At 42.7% G+C, this 22,601-nt stretch overlaps 1 protein-coding gene across 2 annotated transcripts in view; it reads right to left on the bottom strand.

Moving 5' to 3' along the window:
- Positions 1 to 22,065, bottom strand: part of LOC112240277 (high affinity cationic amino acid transporter 1) — a 57,177-nt gene extending 35,112 nt beyond the window's left edge. Inside the window, exons 1-3 of one of the 2 annotated variants that reach the window (XM_042309531.1) lie at positions 21,920 to 22,065; positions 12,759 to 13,001; positions 1,253 to 1,435 (exon numbers count right to left, since the gene is read on the bottom strand). In XM_042309531.1, coding sequence (XP_042165465.1) covers positions 1,253 to 1,435; positions 12,759 to 12,945 — 370 coding nt within the window. In that variant the 5' untranslated portion in view covers positions 12,946 to 13,001; positions 21,920 to 22,065. The remainder of the gene's footprint in view (positions 1 to 1,252; positions 1,436 to 12,758; positions 13,002 to 21,919) is intronic. The other variant, XM_042309530.1, reaches the window with a different exon arrangement.
- Between the last annotated feature and the right edge of the window lie 536 nt (positions 22,066 to 22,601).

The raw sequence follows: 22,601 nt of genomic DNA, 5'->3' as shown, positions 1-22,601 counted from the left end.
ACAAAGCATTAGGAGCACCATGACATAGACTGACCAGGTGAATGCAGGTGAAATCTATGATCCCTTATTGATACATCCCCTTAAATCAGTGTAGATGAAAGGGAGGAGACAGGTTAAAGAAGGATTGTAAAGTCTTGATAGAATTTAAACATGGATCGTGTATGTGTGCCATTCATAGGGTGACTGGGCAAGACTATAAAAGGGACTTTGAACAGGGTATGGTAGTAGGTGCCAGGTGCACCGGTTTGTGTCAGGAACTACAACTCTGCTGGGCGTTTCATGTTCAACAGTTTCCTGTGTGTATCAAGAATGACCCACCAGCCAAAGAACATCCAGCCAACATGACACAACTGTGGGAAGCATTGGAGTCAACATGGGCCAGCATCTCTGTGGAAGGCTTTCCACACCTTGTATAGTCCATGCCCCGATGAATATATTAGGAAGATGTTTTTAATGCTTTGTACACTCAGAGTATTCTTTAGTTTCTCTTGTCCTATCCGGTGTCCTGTGTGAATTTAAGTATGCTCTCTCTAATTCTCTCTTTCTCTCTTTTTTCTCTCTCTCGGAGGACCTGAGCCCTAGGACCATGCCTCAGGACTACCTGACATGATGACTCCTTGCTGTCCCCAGTCCACCTGGTCGTGCTGCTGCTCCAGTTTCAACTGTTCTGCCTTATTATTATTGGACCATGCTGGTCATTTATGAACATTTGAACATCTTGGCCATGTTCTGTTATAATCTCCACCTGGCACAGCCAGAAGAGGACTGGCCACCCCACATAGCCTGGTTCCTCTCTAGGTTTCTTCCTAGGTTTTGGCCTTTCTAGGGAGTTTTTCCTAGCCACCGTGCTTCTACACCTGCATTGCTTGCTGTTTGGGGTTTTAGGCTGGGTTTCTGTACAGCACTTTGAGATATCAGCTGATGTACGAAGGGCTATATAAATACATTTGATTTGAGTTTCATCGCCCAGCTAGTAGCTGATAAACATTTTCAAATCTGGTTAAAATAGAGGTAGACGGACACAAAGCACCACAGATATTGAGATCAGCTTGATGCAAGACTTCCACATTCCTTCATACGGTGTCTGTGGTGAGCTTCATGCTGCTACAGGACGGAATGAAAACAGAGGTCAAGTTTAGCCTCGCTCTTCAACACTCTTAGTTGTTGTGGAAATTAATCCACTTTGTGTTTACTTTGTGCATGCATTTTGCTTAGTCTACCTTTTAATAATACCAATGTCTGCCTGTCTCACCGATAACGTAAGAGAGGATGAGGTTCCATCCCGTGATGAAGGCCCAGAGTTCTCCCACTGTGACGTAGCTGTACAGGTAGGCTGAGCCCGTCTTGGGGACGCGGGCCCCAAACTCAGCATAACACAGACCAGCCATCACAGAGGCCAGCGCTGCGATGAAGAAGGATAGGACAATGGCAGGACCTGGGGACAGGGAGAGGGTTCGGATGATCATCAGATTTAGTCAAATCCTGTAAATACTCTCCAGCTTCCAGAGTAATACCCCCAGGGTATTACCACTATATTACTACTATATTACTACAATATTACTACTATATTACTACAATATTACTACTATATTACTACTATATTACTACTATATTAGTACTATATTACTACTATATTACTAATATATTACTACTATATTACTACTATATTACTACTATATTACTACAATATTACTACTATATTACTACAATATTACTACTATATTACTACTATATTACTAATATATTATATTACTACTATATTACTACTATATTACTATATATTACTACTATATTACTACTATATTACTACAATATTACTACTATATTACTACAATATTACTACTATATTACTACTATATTACTAATATATTAGTACTATATTACTACTATATTACTAATATATTACTACTATATTACTACTATATTACTACTATATTACTAATATATTACTACTATATTACTACTATATTACTAATATATTACTACTATATTATTAATATATTACCACTATATTACTACTATATTACTAATATATTACTACTATATTACTACTATATTACTAATATATTACCACTATATTACCACTATATTATTACTATATTACTACTATATTACTAATATATTACCACTATATTACTACTATATTACTAATATATTATTACTATATTACTACTATATTACTAATATATTACTATTATATTACTACTATATTACTAATATACTACTACCGTGCATTACCTCCATTTTCTCTGGCCACGGCTCCAGCCAGGACTTAAATCCCAACTCCCAGAGAACCGCCCACCACCAAAATAGTACTACTATACTAATATTATACTAATACAGTACTACTGTACTACTATACTACACTATACTACCACCAGTACTACCACTATACTAATACATCACTACTACTACGCTACACTATAATACTATTACTATACTAATGCAGTACTACTTCTACTATACTACACTATACTACTACTACAAGACTAATGCGGTACTACTACTACTATAATACTGCTACTATATTAATACCGTACTACTACTACTACTACCACTACTACTACTATACTAAATCACACTACCACTACTACCACTACTACATTAATGCGGTACTACTACTCCTATAATACTTTTATACTACTACTATACTACTACTATATTAATACAGTACTGCTACCACTACTACTACTACTACTACTACTACTACTACTAGTACTACTACTACACTAATGCGGTACTACGACTACTATACTACTACTATGTTAATGCAGTACTGCTACCACTACTACTACTACGACTACTACTACTACACCAATGCGGTGCTACTACTATAATACTACTATACTACTTCTATACTATGACTATATTAGTACCATACTGCTACCACTACTACTACTACTTCTACTACTATACTAAACCACACTACCACTACTACTACTACTACAATACTAAACCACACTACCACTACAACTACCACTACTGTTACTATACTACACTACTACTACTACTACTACTACTACTGCTATACTAATACATTATTATTACTATATTACTACTATATTACTACTATATTACTACTATATTACTACTATATGACCACTATATTACCACTATATTACTAATAAATTACTACCATATTACCACTATATTACTACTATATTACCACTATATTACTACTATATTACTACAATATTACTAATATATTACTACTCTATTACTAATATATTACCACTATATTACTACTATATTATTACTATATTACTACTATATTACTAATATATTACTACTATATTACTAATATATTACTAATATACTACTATCGTGCATTACCTCCATTTTCTCTGGCCACGGCTCCTGCCAGGACTTAAATCCCAACTCCCAGAGAACCGCCCACCACCAAAATAGTACTACTATACTAATATTATACTAATACAGTACTACTGTGCTACTATACTACACTTTACTACCACCAGTACTACTGCTATACTAATACATCACTACTACTACTATGCTACACTATAATACTATTACTATACTAATGCAGTACTACTTCTACTATACTACACTATACTACTACTACAAGACTAATGCGGTACTACTACTACTATAATACTGCTACTATATTAATACCGTACTACTACTACTACCACTACTACTACTATACTAAATCACACTACCACTACCACTACTACCACTACTACCACTACTACATTAATGCAGTACTACTACTCCTATAATACTTTTATACTACTACTATACTACTACTATATTAATACAGTACTGCTACCACTGCTACTACTACTACTACTACTACTACTACTACTACTACTACACTAATGCGGTACTACGACTACTATACTGCTACTATGCTACTACTATGTTAATGCAGTACTGCTACCACTACTACTACTACTACTGCTACTACTACTACTACTACACCAATGCGGTACTACTACTATAATACTACTATACTATGACTATATTAATACAGTACTGCTACCACCACAAACTGAATTGGTCCACTCACACAGACAGCATCGTGAGGAAGGCGCAGCAGCGCCTCTTCAACCTCAGGAGGCTGAAGAAATTCGGCTTGTCACCAAAAGCACTCACAAACTTCTACAGATGCACAATCGAGAGCATCCTGGCGGGCTGTATCACCGCCTGGTATGGCAACTGCACCGCCCTCAACCGTAAGGCTCTCCAGAGGGTAGTGAGGTCTGCACAACGCATCACCGGGGGCAAACTACCTGCCCTCCAGGACACCTACACCACCCGATGCTACAGGAAGGCCATAAAGATCATCAAGGACATCAACCACCCGAGCCACTGCCTGTTCACCCCGCTGTCATCCAGAAGGCGAGGTCAGTACAGGTGCATCAAAGCTGGGACCGAGAGACTGAAAAACAGCTTCTATCTCAAGGCCATCAGACTGTTAAACAGCCACCACTAACATTGAGTGGCTACTGCCAACACACTGTCAATGACACTGACTCTACTCCAGCCACTTTAATCATGGGAATTGATGGGAAATGATGTAAATATATCACTAGCCACTTTAAACAATGCTACCTTATATAATGTTACTTACCCTACATTGTTCATCTCATATGCATACGTTGATACTGTACTCTATATCATCGACTGCATCCTTATGTAATACATGTATCACTAGCCACTTTAACTATGCCACTTGGTTTACATACTTATCTCATATGTATATACTGTACTCGATATCATCTACTGTATCTTGCCTATGCTGCTCTGTACCATCACTCATTCATATATCCTTATGTACATATTCTTTATCCCCTTACACTGTGTATAAGACAGTAGTTTTTTTTGGAATTGTTAGTTAGATTACTTGCTTTTTATTACTGCATTGTCGGAACTAGAAGCACAAGCATTTCGCTACACTCGCATTAACATCTGCTAACCATGTGTATGTGACAAATAAAATTTGATTTGATTTGATTTGATTACTACTACTACTTCTACTACTATACTAAACGACACTACCACTACTACTACTACTACTACTACTACTACTATACTAAACCACCCTACCACTACTACTACTATTATACTACTAAACCGCACTACCACTACCACTACCACTACTGTTACTATACTACACTACTACTACTACTGCTATACTAATATATTATTATTACTACTATACAACACTATACCACTACCACTACTGTTTCTATACTACACTACTACTACTACTACTACTACTATACTAAAACACACTACCACTACTACTACTGTTACTATACTACACTACTACTACTACTGCTATACTAATAGGGTATTACTACTACTTTACAATACTATACCACTACTACTTAAACTACTAAGATTAGTACTAGTACTACTATACTACTACTACTATACTAATACAGTACTACTACTACTGCTACAATAAACCATACTACTACTACTACTACTACTATACAACACTATTCCACTACTACTACTACTACTATTAGTACTACTACTACTACTACTACTACTACTATACTAATACAGTACTACTACTACTGCAATAAACCATACTACCACTACTACTACTAACTCTACAGCTAACCCTCAGCCCCTCCCATCTATCTCTAGCTGTCATGTATTTTTCCACTGTGCTGTGATGTTTCACACACGTTCTGAACATTTCTATTCTAATAGTTTCTTCAGATATCAAAAACTATATTTAATTTAGAAAGTGTATTATTATATTATTGATTTTCAAGACACCCAGCAGTGTTATCTGCAGAGTTAGCTCCAGGTAAATATTACAAATCTTCAGCCATTCCTGAACATCGATCCAAAAACTAGCTACATAAGGACGGTACCAAAACAAATTATCTAGTGATTATGTCTCTTCACAACAAAATAGGCAGAGCTGGAAAGGTTGTATCCCCCATATAGAGAAGTTTGGACACACCTACTCACCTACATGTTTTTTCTTTTTTGGTTACTACATGATTCCATATGTGTTATTTCATACTTGTGATGTCTTCACCATTATTCTACAATGTAGAAAAATGTAGAAATATAGAAAACCCTTGTATGGCACAGCTGTCAACCTGTATGGAACAGATGTCAACCTGTATGGAACAGCTGTCAACCTGTATGGCCCAGCTAGCAACCTGTATGGAATAGCTGTCAACCTGTATGGAACAGCTGTCAACCTGTATGGACCAGCTGTCAACCTGTATGGACCAGCAGTCAACCTGTATGGACCAACCTGTCAACCTGTATGGACCAGCTGTCAACCTGTATGGAACAGCTGTCAACCTGTATGGCCCAGCTGGCAACCTGTATGGAATAGCTGTCAACCTGTATGGAACAGCTGTCAACCTGTATGGACCAGCTGTCAACCTGTATGGACCAGCAGTCAACCTGTATGGACCAACCTGTCAACCTGTATGGACCAGCTGTCAACCTGTATGGAACAGCTGTCAACCTGTATGGACCAGCTGTCAACCTGTAGAACAGCTTTCAACCTGTATGGACCAGCTGTCAACCTGTATGGACCAGCTGGCAACCTGTATGGAACAGCTGTCAACCTGTATGGAACAGCTGTATGGAACAGCTGTCAACCTGTATGGAACAGCAGTCAACCTGTATGGAACAGCTGTCAACCTGTATGGACCAGCTGTCAACCTGTATGGACCAACCTGTCAACCTGTATGGACCAGCTGTCAACCTGTATGGAACAGCTGTCAACCTGTATGGAACAGCAGTCAACCTGTATGGAACAGCTGTCAACCTGTATGGAACAGCTGTCAACCTGTATGGACCAGCTGTCAACCTGTATGGAACAGCTGTCAACCTGTATGGAACAGCAGTCAACCTGTATGGAACAGCTGTCAACCTGTATGGAACAGCTGTCAACCTGTATGGAACAGCTGTCAACCTGTATGGAACAGCTGTCAACCTGTATGGACCAGCTGTCAACCTGTATGGAACAGCTGTCAACCTGTATGGAACAGCAGTCAACCTGTATGGACCAGCTGTCAACCTGTATGGAACAGCTGTCAACCTGTATGGACCAGCTGTCAACCTGTATGGACCAGCTGTCAACCTGTATGGACCAGCTGTCAACCTGTATGGACCAGCTGTCAACCTGTATGGACCAGCTGTCAACCTGTATGGACCAGCTGTCAACCTGTATGGAACAGCAGTCAACCTGTATGGAACAGATGTCAACCTGTATGGAACAGCTGTCAACCTGTATGGCCCAGCTGTCAACCTGTATGGAACAGCTGTCAACCTGTATGGACCAGCTGTCAACCTGTATGGACCAGCTGTCAACCTGTATGGAACAGCTGTCAACCTGTATGGAACAGCAGTCAACCTGTATGGACCAGCTGTCAACCTGTATGGAACAGCTGTCAACCTGTATGGACCAGCTGTCAACCTGTATGGAACAGCTGTCAACCTGTATGGACCAGCTGTCAACCTGTATGGAACAGCTGTCAACCTGTATGGACCAGCTGTCAACCTGTATGGAACAGCTGCCAACCTGTATGGAACAGCAGTCAACCTGTATGGACCAGCTGTCAACTTGTATGGAACAGCAGTCAACCTGTATGGACCAGCTGTATGGACCAGCTGTCAACCTGTATGGAACAGCTGTCAACCTGTATGGAACAGCTGTCAACCTGTATGGACCAGCTGTCAACCTGTATGGAACAGCTGTCAACCTGTATGGACCAGCTGTCAACCTGTATGGACCAGATGTATGGACCAGCTGTCAACCTGTATGGACCAGCTGTCAACCTGTATGGACCAGCTGTCAACCTGTATGGACCAGCTGTCAATCTGTATGGCACAGCTGTCAACCTGTATGGACCAGCTGTCAACCTGTATGGACCAGCTGTCAAACTGTTTGGAACAGCTGTCAACCTGTATGGACCAACCTGTCAACCTGTATGGAACAGCAGTCATCCTGTATGGAACAGCTGTCAACCTGTATGGAACAGCTGTCAACCTGAATGGAACAGCTGTCAACCTGTATGGAACAGCAGTCAACCTGTATGGACCAGCTGTCAACCTGTATGGAACAGCTGTCAACCTGTATGGAACAGCTGTCAACCTGTATGGACCAGCTGTCAACCTGTATGGAACAGCTGTCAACCTGTATGGACCAGCTGTCAACCTGTGGAACAGCAGTCAACCTGTATGGAACAGCTGTCAACCTGTATGGACCAGCTGTCAACCTGTATGGACCAGCTGTCAACCTGTATGGACCAGCTGTCAACCTGTATGGAACAGCTGTCAACCTGTATGGACCAGCTGTATGGACCAGCTGTCAACTTGTATGGAACAGCAGTCAACCTGTATGGAACAGCTGTCAACCTGTATGGACCAGCTGTCAACCTGTATGGACCAGCTGTCAACCTGTATGGAACAGCTGTCAACCTGTATGGACCAGCTGTCAACCTGTATGGAACAGCTGTCAACCTGTATGGACCAGCTGTCAACCTGTATGGAACAGCAGTCAACCTGTATGGAACAGCTGTCAACCTGTATGGACCAGCTGTCAACCTGTATGGAACAGCTGTCAACCTGTATGGACCAGCTGTCAACCTGTATGGACCAGCTGTCAACCTGTATGGAACAGCTGTCAACCTGTATGCAACAGCAGTCAACCTGTATGGACCAGCTGTTTTTGGGTCCTTAAATTAAACTGGTATACTTTTTTATTTATCACAATTTTCTTTAGCCAGTTTTACTCTTTAATGCCAACAGACAAGTTCCTTACCTAGTCCCACTTGCCTGTAATTCTGCAATCAGTCGGTTTTACTTTTGGATAGAGCAGATATTTCCATATATTTTTGTTAGCTGCTTGTGTGAGATAAGTCCACCATTCCTATTGGTTATATCATTTACATATTTATACATTATACAATGATTGTTTTATTTTGATCAATTAGTATATTTGAGTTGAACCACAATATTTGTGGTAATATTTGTTCTGTCTTTTCTGGTGGATTAAACTGAAATTGCAACCAACTTTCTATCGCTTGTTTTAAAAATTGCGATATTTTGGAGATGTTTTTATTTTAAAATAACTCAAAGTGAGAGGTTGTTATCTGAATAAAGGGAAAACATGGGGTAAGCCATTCTTACTAATCTGCTACAGAACCAGTCGGATTAAATATTTTTTTTTGAAAGACTGAAGCCTTTAGTGAGAGGTCCAATGCTTTAATATTTAATCATTTCTGCCCTCCGAATTCGTATTCACTATATAAATAGGCCAGTTTAATTTTGTCTGGCTTGCTGTTCCAAATAAAGTGGAATATTCTTTGCTCATAAAATTATTAAAACTAATCGTTAGGTGTAGGCAGGGCCATAAGTAAATAGGTTAACTGTGACATGACTATAGAATTAATCAGGGTGATGTTTCTCCACAAATAGACAGGTGTTGTCCTTTCCACGGTTGCAAGATTTGATCTAATTTGGCTAATTTTCTATTAAAATATATTGTAGTGATATTATTTCACTTATTTTTGGATATGAATACTGAGTTTGTCCACTTGTATTTTTTTGTGAATCAATATGTAATATGGTACAATATATACTGATATATATAAGTAATATATACTTTGGGTTGTAATCCAGAGAGGTTAGAAAAATTATCTAGATCCTCTATGAGGCTGTGGAGGGATCCAAATTGAGGATTTAAGGGAAAACATCAATCGTCAACACCTTTGTTTTTAAGCCCATTGATGCTACTGTTGGATCTAATTTAACAGTTAACATTTTGATGGCCATGGTAAATAAATATGCTAAAAGTGAACAACCTTGTTTTTACTCCTCTTGACAGTTTAATACATTCTGAGAAGTAGCCACTATTTGACACATTTTGTGGTTACTGTACATAACTTTACCCCATTGTGTAAGAGATTCTCCAAAATCAAAGTATTCCAGGCAGTTACGTATATATAAACTCCAGTCCTACTTTATTAAAGGCCTTTTCAAAGTAATCTATGAACACCAGGCCTCGTTTCCCAGATTGTTCATAGTGTTCTATGGTTTCCAATAATTTAATTGAACCTTTATGTTACTAGACAAGTTAAGAACAAATGCTCTAACCACTAGGCTACCTGCTAATTACTGGCCCAATGCTCTAACCACTAGGCTACCTGCTGATTACTGGCCCAATGCTCTAACCACTAGGCTACCTGCTGATTACTGGCCCAATGCTATAACCACTAGGCTACCTGCTGGTTACTGGTCCAGCGCTCTAACCACTAGGCTACCTGCTGATTACTGGCCCAATGCTCTAACCACTAGGCTACCTGCTGGTTACTGGCCCAATGCTCTAACCACTAGGCTACCTGCTGATTACTGGCCCAATGCTCTAACCACTAGGCTACCTGCTGATTACTGGCCCAACGCTCTAACCACTAGGCTACCTGCTGCTGATTACTGGCCCAATGCTCTAACCACTAGGCTACCACTGCTACCTGCTGTTACTGGCCCAACGCTCTAACCACTAGGCTACCTGCTGATTACTGGCCCAATGCTCTAACCACTAGGCTACCTGCTGATTACTGGCCCAATGCTCTAACCACTAGGCTACCTGCTGATTACTGGCCCAATGCTCTAACCACTAGGCTACCTGCTGATTACTGGCCCAATGCTCTAACCACTAGGCTACCTGCTGATTACTGGCCCAATGCTCTAACCACTAGGCTACCTGCTGATTACTGGCCCATTACTGGCCCGCTCTAACCACTAGGCTACCTGCTGATTACTGGCCCAATGCTCTAACCACTAGCCCAACGCTCTAACCACTGCTGCTGATTACTGGCCCAATGCTCTAACCACTAGGCTACCTGCTGATTACTGGCCCAATGCTCTAACCACTAGGCTACCTGCTGGTTACTGGCCCAACGCTCTAACCACTAGGCTACCTGCTGATTACTGGCCCAATGCTCTAACCACTAGGCTACCTGCTGATTACTGGCCCAATGCTCTAACCACTAGGCTACCTGCTGGTTACTGGCCCAACGCTCTAACCACTAGGCTACCTGCTGCCCAACGCTCTAAACCACTAGGCTACTGGCCCAATGCTCTAACCACTAGGCTACCTGCTGGTTACTGGCCCAACGCTCTAAACACTAGTCTACCTCCTGATTACTGGCCCAACGCTCTAACCACTAGTCTACCTGCTGATTACTGGCCCAATGCTCTAACCACTAGTCTACCGCCCCACTTATATTATCTCCAATGTATCGTCCATGTAAAAAAAAACTGCCTGATAAGGATAAGGTAAATAATATCTGACAATACCTTTTTAATTCAATGTTTTCTACATTTTGCAAGAATTTTTGCATCACTACACTGATGTGTAAGGGGTCCCCAGTTTTTTTTTAAATGGACTGGATCTTTATATTTACCACCTGGGTCCTGTTACTGTTCTTCTTGCTGAGTATCTGATAGTCTGCCATTTTATAGGAGTGGTTAAAACATGAGCACAAAAAGGTTTGATCAACTGCTATGACATCCAGCCCTGGAGTTTTCCAGGACTTAAAGATTTTAATTGCATCAAGAGGTTCCTCTGTATTTTGGCCTTCACATGAGTTTTTCTCTACAGATGATCATTTTACATTATTAATAGAACAAAAATATTTCCAATTACTCTATGTTGTTGTCTTAGGTCTCTCTTTACGTAGTTTTGTGTTGTCTCTTGTCGTGATGTGTGTTTTGTCCTACTTACTTCACCTCAGTTGTACTCCATCTAGCTATTAAAAAATACAAATCTTGATTATCTTCATTTATTCCCACAATTGACAAATAATACACATAATAATATAAGCACTTCAATGAAGGATTGTTACCCGTAACAAGGTATACTACTATTATATTACCACTATACTACTATACTACTACTATTATACTACTACTATACTACTACGATTTTACGACTATACTACTACTATACTACTACTATATTACGCCACACTACTGCAGCACCACTACTATTATACTACCACTATACCACTATACACTACTACAGTACTACTACTATTATACTACCACTATACTACTCTACACTACTACAGTACTACTACTATTATACTACCACTATACTACTCTAAACTACTACAGTACTACTACTATACTACCGTTATACTACTCTCCGCTACTACAATTACACTACCACTATACTACTCTACACTAATATGGTACTACTACTATTATACTACTACTATACTACTACGATTATACTACCACCATACTACTGCTATACTACTACGTTTATACTACCACTATACTACTACTATTATACTACTATTACACTACTGCTATTATACTACTACTATTATACTACTATTATACTACTGCTATTGTACTACTACTATACTATGACTACTATACTACTACTATTATACTACCACTATACTACTACTATTATACTACTGCTATTCTAGTACTACTATACTACTACTATTAAACTACTACTACCACTTCTACAGTACTACTACTACTACTACTACTACTACTATTATAGTACACTATACTACTACTACTACTACTGTAGTACTACTACTATAAAATTACACTACTACTACTACAACTATTTTGCTACTACTAGTACTACTACCACTACTACCACTACTACAACTACTACTACAACTACTATTACAACTACTAAAACTCCTATTACTACTACTACTACTACTATACTATACTACACTCTACTACAATACTACTACTACTATACTACAGTACATTACCTGCATTCTCTCTGGCCACGGCCCCAGCCAGGACGTAGACCCCAGCTCCCAGAGTACTGCCCACCCCCAAAGCCACCAGGTCGAAGGTGTTGAGACATCGGGACAGACGGGAATCTTCACTGTTACAGTCCACAACCTTGACACGCAGCAGCTGCTTCCCAAAGCCTAGCAACTTCTCCAGGGCCATGCTGAGGGGTCACAGTAAGACGGAGGTCAAAGGTCAGAGGGGAGAGGTCACATACACTTGAGGGAGAGAGAGGGCGAGAAAGAGGATGGGACAGATATAACACATTAGAATGCTGATAAGAACACAGTAGCAGAACTGCAGCCCTCCAAGGTAGGGACTGTTTATATGCTCCTCCTGTCACTCCCCCCCTTCCACCTCTAATCCCTCTTTCTCCCTACCCTCTCCCCTCTTTCTCCTACCCCCTTCCACCTCTCTCCCCTCTTTCTCCCTACCCCCGTTCCACCTCTCTCCCCTCTTTCTCTCTACCCCCTTTCTCCTCTCTTTCTCCCTACCCCCTTTCCACCTCTCTCCCCTTTCTCCCTACCACCTTTCCACCTCTCTCCCCTCTTTCTCCCTACCACCTTTCCACCTCTCTCCTCTCTTTCTCCCTACCCACATTTCCCTCCCTCTCCTCTCTTTCTCCCTACCCCTTAACCCCTCTCTCCTCTCTTTCTCCCTACCCCCCTTTACCCCTCTCTCCTCTCTCTTCCACTGCAATACTATACAGGACAGTATCATGTAGGACTGAGACAGACACTAAACATACTATATATTGGTATTCACTGAGGCAACAGTAGGCAAACAGAGAGGAAAAGGAAGTGACAGGACAACGTACAGATGTAAACCTAGAGGAAGAGGAAGTGACAGGACAACGTACAGATGTAAACAGAGAGGAAGAGGAAGTGACAGGACAACATACAGATGTAAACAGAGAGGAAGAGGAAGTGACAGGACAACATACAGATGTAAACAGAGAGGAAGAGGAAGTGACAGGACAACTTACAGATGTAAACAGAGAGGAAGTGACAGGACAATGTACAGATGTAAACAGAGAGGAAGAGGAAGTCACAGGACAACGTACAGATGTAAACAGAGAGGAAGAGGAAGTCACAGGACAACGTACAGCAGCTTCAGAACGGTCATGTTGTTATGATCTCCTGATATAAGTGGAGGCACTTGGCATCCAGTCAAATCTGAGAAAAACTACTTTAAATAGGACTTGTGCAAGTTGTTTATATGCCTGCTCCCGGTGTTGTGTGTTTTTCGAGCATTGTGTTGCGTTATGATGTGTTGTGGTGTGTTGTGGTGTGATGTGTTGTGCTGTGTTTTGATGTGTTGTTATGTGTTGTTGTGATGTGTTGTTGTTGTGTTGTTGTTGTGTTGTGTACGTTGTTGTGTGTACGTCCGTATGTTTCTGTGTTTCACTTCTCTGTGTCCAATGTTTACATAAAGTTTGTGTTGAGTGGTTGGTAGGTGGGCTAGTCAGGGATTTCCTGTCCCTAGAGTGATGAAGACAGCAGGAGACCCTTTATAGGGACAAGAGACAGTCCACCAGAATGATGTCTCCAGGTCACAACAGCACAACTCATTTAAACTGGTAATAATTACACAACAACACAGGCCCTCTGTTTTACCTTTATTTAGCTAGGCATGTAACTTAAGAACAAATTCTTATTTTACAATGACGACATACCCCGGCAAAACCCTCCCACTAACCCAGACGACGAGAGGCCAACTGTGCGCCACACAATGAACTGGTAATAATAACAGAACAACACAGCTCATTTAAACTGGTAATAATTACACAATAACACAACTAATTTAAACTGGTAATAATTACACAACTCATTTAAACTGGTAATAATAACACAGCTCATTTAAACGGGTAATAATAACACAACTCATTTAAACTGGTAATAATAACACAACTCATTTAAACTGGTAATAATAACACAGCTCATTTAAACTGGTATTAATAACACAACAACACAACTAATTTAAACTGGTAATAATAACACAGCAACACAACTAATTTAAACTGGTAATAATAACACAACTCATTTAAACTGGTAATAATAACACAACTCATTTAAACTGATATTATTAACACAACTCATTTAAACTGGTAATAATAACACAACTCAGAGCTGTAGTCCATGGTGTGACAGAGCTTGTAGTCCATGGTGTGACAGAGCTGTAGTCCATGGTGTGACAGAGCTGTAGTCCATGGTGTGACAGAGTTGTAGTCAATGGTGTGACAGAGCTGTAGTCAATGGTGTGACAGAGCTGAAGTCCAAGTCCATGGTGTGACAGAGCTGTAGTCCATGGTGTGACAGAGCTTGTAGTCCATGTGTGATAGAGCTGTAGTCCATGTGTGATAGAGCTGTAGTCCAAGTCCATGGTGTGACAGAGCTGTAGTCCATGGTGTGAAAGCTGTCATAATATAACATGTGTTAGGCTGTGGTCCTGGTGATAGCTGTTTACTCGGGGTAAGGTCGTTCAGTTCATATACAACAAACGTGTGTGTGTGTGTGTGTTATAAGAGTTTTGTGATTACTAATACTTGGTACCTTAATATGTATTATGGGTGTAATCTGTTTTAATGGTCTTTAAGATGAGTAGAACCCCGGTTTCAGCTTGCACATGATAATTACACAACAACGTGACCTCTGCACTTACATTCAAGTGATTGGTTGTCTAGCAGACATACTGTATGCAGGGTGTGTGTGGTGGGGTGTGTGTATTGGGTACTGTATGTAGGATGTGTAATGGGTACTGGTATGTAGGGTGTGTATGGTGGGGTGTGTGTATTGGGTACTGTATGTAGGGTGTGTATTGGGTACTGGTATGTAGGGTGTGTATGGTGGGGTGTGTGTATTGGGTACTGTATGTAGGGTGTGTGTGGTGGGGTGTGTGTATTGGGTAGGGTGTGTATGGTGGGGTGGGTGTAATGGGTACTTTATGTAGGGTGTGTATGGTGGAGTGTGTGTATTGGGTACTGTATGTAGGGTGTGTATGGTGGGGTGTGTGTATTGGGTACTGTATGTAGGGTGTGTGTGGTGGGGTGTGTGTATTGGGTACTATATATAGGGTGTGTATGGTGGGGTGGGTGTAATGGGTACTTTATGTAGGGTGTGTATGGTGGAGTGTGTGTATTGGGTACTGTATGTAGGGTGTGTATGGTGGGGTGTGTGTATTGGGTACTGTATGTAGGGTGTGTGTGGTGGGGTGTGTGTATTGGGTACTATATATAGGGTGTGTATGGTGGGGTGGGTGTAATGGGTACTTTATGTAGGGTGTGTATGGTGGAGTGTGTGTATTGGGTACTGTATGTAGGGTGTGTATGGTGGGGTGTGTGTATTGGGTACTGTATGTAGGGTGTGTATGGTGGGGTGGGTGTAATGGGTACTGTATGTAGTAGTGGAGGCTGGTGGGGGAGGACGACTCATAATAACGACTGGAAAGGAGTGTCTGATGTATTTGAGACCATTCCACCTATTCCGCTCCAGCCATTACCACGAGCCCGTCCTCCCAAATGAAGATGCCACCAACCTCCTGTGGTATGTAGGGTGTGTAGTGGGTACAGTATGTAGGATGTGTAGTGGGTACAGTATGTAGGATGTGTAGTGGGTACAGTATGTAGGGTGTGTAGTGGGTACAGTATGTAGGGTGTGTAGTGGGCACAGTATGTAGGGTGTGTAGTGAGTACAGTATGTAGGGTGTGTAGTGAGTACAGTATGTGGTGTGTAGTGGGTACAGTATGTAGGGTGTGTAGTGGGTACAGTATGTAGGGTGTGTAGTGGGTACAGTATGTAGGGTGTGTAGTGGGTACAGTATGTAGGGTGTGTAGTGGGTACAGTATGTAGGGTGTGTAGTGGGTACAGTATGTAGGGGTGTAGTGGGTACAGTATGTAGGGGTGTAGTGGGTACAGTATGTAGGGTGTGTAGTGGGTACAGTATGTAGGGATGTATTGGGTACAGTATGTAGGGTGTGTAGTGGGTACAGTATGTAGGGTGTGTAGTGGGTACAGTATGTAGGGTGTGTAGTGGGTACAGTATGTAGGGGTGTAGTGGGTACAGTATGTAGGGTGTGTAGTGGTACAGTATGTAGGGTGTGTAGTGGGTACAGTATGTAGGGTGTGTAGTGGGTACAGTATGTAGGGGTGTGTAGTGGGTACAGTATTTAGGGTGTGTAGTGGGTACAGCATGTAGGGTGTGTATTGGGTACAGTATGTAGGGTTTGTAGTGGGTACAGTATGTATGGTGTGTAGTGGGTACAGTATGTAGGGTGTGTATTGGCTACAGTATGTAGGGTGTGTATTTTGTACAGTATGTAGGGGTGTATTGGGTACAGTATGTAGGGTGTGTAGTGGGTACAGTATGTAGGTGTGTATTGGGTACAGTATGTAGGGGATGTATTGGGTACAGTATGTAGGCGTGTGTAGTGGGTAGTGTATGTAGGGGTGTAGTGGGTACAGTATGTAGAGGTGTGTAGTTGGTACTGTATGTAGGGGGTGTAGTGGGTACAGTATGTAGGGGGTGTAGTGGGTACAGTATGTAGGGGTGTAGTGGGTACAGTATGTAGAGGTGTGTAGTTGGTACTGTATGTAGGGGGTGTAGTGGGTACAGTAGGTATGGATGTGTAGTGGGTACTGTATGTGGGGTGTGTAGTGGGTACAGTATGTAGGGGTGTAGTGGGTAAAGTATGTAGGGTGTCTAGTGGGTACAGTATGTAGGGTGTGTAGTGGGTACAGTATGCAGGGTGTGTAGTGGGTACAGCATGTAGGGTGTGTAGTGGGTACAGTATGTACGGGTGTGTAGTGGGTACAGTATGTGGGGTGTGTAGTGGGTAAAGTATGTAGGGGTGTATAAGGTACAGTATGTAGGGTGTGTAGTGGATACAGTATGTAGGGGTGTAGTGGGTAAACTATGTAGGGGGTGTAGTGGGTACAGTATGTAGGGGTGTAGTGGGTACAGTATGTAGGGTGTGTAGGGGGTACAGTATGTAGGGGTTGTAGTGGGTACAGTATGTAGGGGTGTAGTGGGTACAGTATGTAGAGGTGTGTAGTTGGTACTGTATGTAGGGGTGTAGTGGGTACAGTAGGTATGGATGTGTAGTGGGTACTGTATGTGGGGTGTGTAGTGGGTACAGTATGTAGGGGTGTATAGGGTACAGTATGTAGGGTGTGTAGTGGGTACAGTATGTAGGGGTCTAGTGGGTACAGAATGTAGGGGTGTAGTGGGTAAAGTATGAGGGTGTGTAGTGGGTACAGTATGTAGGGTGTGTAGGGGGTACAGTATGTAGGGGGTGTAGTGGGTACAGTATGTAGGGGTTGTAGTGGGTACACACTGTACCCAAACACACCCTACATCCTGTACCCACTACACACCCCTACATCCTGTACCCACTACACCCCCTAAATACTGTACCCACGACACACCCCTACATCCTGTACCCAATACACATCCTACATACTGTACCCACTACAGACCCTACATCCTGTACCCAATACACATCCTACATACTGCACCCACTACACACCCCTACATACTGTACCCACTACAGACCCTACATCCTGTACCCAATACACATCCTACATACTGCACCCACTACACACCCCTACATACTGTACCTACCCAAAATACACCCCCTACATACTGTACACACTACACACCCTACATACGTACCCACTACACACCCTACATACTGTACCCACTACACACCCTACATACTGAACCCACTACACACCCTACATACTGTACCCACTACACCCCTACATACTGAACCCACTACACACCCTACATACTTTACCCACTACAAACCCTACATCCTGTACCCAATACACACCCTACATACTGTACCCAATACACATCCTACATACTGCACCCACTACACCCCTACATACTGAACCCACTACACACCCTACAACCTGTACCCAATACACCCCCTACATACTGTACCCACTACACACCCTACATACTGTACCCACTACACCCCTACATACTGTACCCACTACACACCCTACATACTGTACCCACTACACCCCCCTACATACTGTACCCACTACACACCCTACAACCTGTACCCAATACACCCCTACATACTGTACCCACTACACACCCTACATAAAGTAGCCACTACACCCCTACATACTGTACCCACTACACACCCTACATACTGTACCCACTACACACCCTACATACTGTACCCAATACATCCCTACATACTGTACCCACTACACACCCTACATACTGTACACACTACACACCCTACATACTGTACCCAATACATCCCTACATACTGTACCCACTACACACCCTACATACTGTACCCACTTTACACCCTACATACTGTCCCCAAAATACACCCCTACATACTGTACCCACTACACACCCTACATACTGTACCCACTACACACCCTACATACGGTACCCAATACATCCCTACATACTGTACCCACTACACACCCTAAATACTGTACCCACTACACACCCTACATACTGTACCCACTACACACCCTACATACTGTCCCCAATACATCCCTACATACTGTACCCACTACAGCCCCTACATACTGAACCCACTACACACCCTACATACTGTACCCACTACACCCCCTACATACTGTACCCACTACACACCCTACATACTGTACCCACTACACCCCTACATACTGTACCCACTACACACCCTACATACTGTACCCAATACACCCCCTACATACTGTACCCACTACACACCCTACATAAAGTAGCCACTACACCCCCTACATACTGTACCCACTACACACCCTACATACTGTACCCACTACACCCCCACATACTGTACCCAATACATCCCTACATACTGTACCCACTACACACCCTACAAACTGTACCCAATACATCCCTACATACTGTACCCACTACACACCCTACATACTGTACCCACTACACACCCTACATACTGTACCCACTACACACCCTACATACTGTACCCAATACATCCCTACATACTGTACCCACTACACACCCTACATACTGTACCCACTACACACCCTACATACTGTCCCCAAAATACACCCCCTACATACTGTACCCACTACACACCCTACATACTGTACTCACTACACACCCTACATACTGTACCCACTACACCCCCTACATACTGTACCCACTACACACCCTACATAAAGTAGCCACTACACCCCCTACATACTGTACCCACTACACACCCTACATACTGTACCCACTACACACCCTACATACTGTACCCAATACATCCCTACATACTGTACCCACTACACACACCCCACCACACACACCCTACATACAGTACCCATTACACACACCCCACCATACACACCCTACATACAGTACTCAAAACACACACCCCACCACACACACCCTACATAGAGTGTGAATGCTAGACAACCAATCACTTGAATGTAAGTGCAGAGGTCACGTGGTTGTGTGATTATCATGTGCAAGCTGAAACCGGGGTTCTACTCATCTTTAAAGACCATTAAAAACAGATTACACCCATAATAGATATTAAAATACCAAGTATTAGTAATCACAAAACTCTTACAGTATACCACGCACACACACACACACACACACACACACACACACACACACAAACACACACATACACACACAAACACGCGTTTGTTGAATATGAACTGAACGACCTTACCCCGAGTAAACAGCTATCACCAGGACCACAACCTAACACATGTTATATTATGACAGCTTTCACATCATGGACTACAGATCTGTCACACCATGGATTACAGCTCTGTCACACCATGGACTACAGCTCTGTCATACCATGGACTACAGATCTGTCATACCATGGACTACAGCTCTGTCATACCATGGAATACAGCTCTGTCACACCATGGACTACAGCTCTGTCACACCATGGACTACAGCTCTGTCACACCATGGACTACAGCTCTGTCACACCATGGACTACAGCTCTGTCACACCATGGACGACAGCTCTGTCACACCATGGACTACAGCTCTGTCACACCATGGACTACAGCTCTTTCACACCATGGACGACAGCTCTGTCACACCATGGACTACAGCTCTGTCACACCATAGACTACAGCTCTGTCACACCATGGATGACAGCTCTGTCACACCATGGACTACAGCTCTGTCACACCATGGACTACAGCTCTGTCACACCATGGACTTGGACTACAGCTCTGTCACACCATGGACCACAGCTCTGTCACACCATGGACTACAGCTCTGTCACACCATGGACGACAGCTCTGTCACACCATGGACTACAGCTCTGTCACACCATGGACTACACCTCTGTCACACCATGGACTTGGACTACAGCTCTGTCACACCATGGACTACAGCTCTGTCACACCATGGACTACAGCTCTGTCACGCCATGGACAACAGCTCTGTCACACCATGGACTACAGCTCTGTCACACCATGGACTACAGCTCTGTCACACCATGGACTACAGCTCTGTCACACCATGGACTACAGCTCTGTCACACCATGGACTACAGCTCTGTCACACCATGGACTACAGCTCTGTCACACCATGGACTACAGCTCTGTCACACCATGGACTACAGCTCTGTCACACCATGGACTACAGCTCTGTCACACCATGGACTACAGCTCTGTCACACCATGGACTACAGCTCTGTCACACCATAGACTACAGCTCTGTCACACCATGGATGACAGCTCTGTCACACCATGGACTACAGCTCTGTCACACCATGGACTACAGCTCTGTCACACCATGGACTACAGCTCTGTCACACCATGGACTACAGCTCTATCACACCATGGACTACAGCTCTGTCACGCCATGGACTACAGCTCTGTCACACCATGGACTACAGCTCTGTCACACCATGGACTACAGCTCTGTCACACCATGGACTACAGCTCTGTCACACCATGGACTACAGCTCTGTCACACCATGGACTACAGCTCTGTCACACCATGGACTACAGCTCTGTCACACCATGGACTACAGCTCTGTCACACCATGGACTACAGCTATGTAGTGACTATTCTGAAGTTCCTAAACACACAGGTTAGCAGAACAAGTTCCTTAACACACAGATTAACAGAACAAGTTCCTTAAAACACAGATTAACAGAAGGGAAGCATTTACTCACTCACAACCAACCGCCAGGAGTTATACTTGAAAGAGAGGACGGAGAGAGAGAGAGAGAGAAAGGAAGAGAGACGGACAGAGAGCATAGTAGATTGATTAGTAGGTATATCTGTTAACTCCTCCAGTTGGAGTGCTTGTGGTGTAGAGACCAGTGCTGTTCTAAAATAGAACCATGAGGAATCACATGGCAGCACAGCTATTCCAGGCAGCTAGCTCCTCTGACTGTAAGGCTACTGCTCCTCCCCACTCTAACACTGTCTAACACACAGACAGAAAGAGGCATATAGGCACATGCTCACATGTAGGAGCACACACACACAGACAGCTACACTGACTACTCACCCACTGACCCACATTTCCTAGACTCACGGAAACAAAAGTACATACACACAAATCTCCCACGAACATGCTGTGTGCTATCATCAGTGTTTTCTACACGTCCCAATCCCTCTGGAAGGCTGTGACAAACAACTAACGCTGCGATGCACAAACCCTCATGCCAGTCGGTATAAAATGCAAGAAAGGGGAGAGAAACATCTGCCTGGTGAAGTCCACAGAACCGGAGAGGTGAAGTCCACAGAACCAGACAGCAACCTCTGTCTGGTGAAGTCCACAGAACCAGAGAGCAACCTCTGTCTGGTGAAGTCCACAGAACCAGAGAGCAACCTCTGTCTGGTGAAGTC

This window comes from Oncorhynchus tshawytscha, linkage group LG30 (genome assembly GCF_018296145.1).
Source record: "Oncorhynchus tshawytscha isolate Ot180627B linkage group LG30, Otsh_v2.0, whole genome shotgun sequence".
Classification (NCBI taxonomy): domain Eukaryota; kingdom Metazoa; phylum Chordata; class Actinopteri; order Salmoniformes; family Salmonidae; genus Oncorhynchus; species Oncorhynchus tshawytscha.
This window is presented reverse-complemented; position numbering and strand designations above follow the sequence as displayed.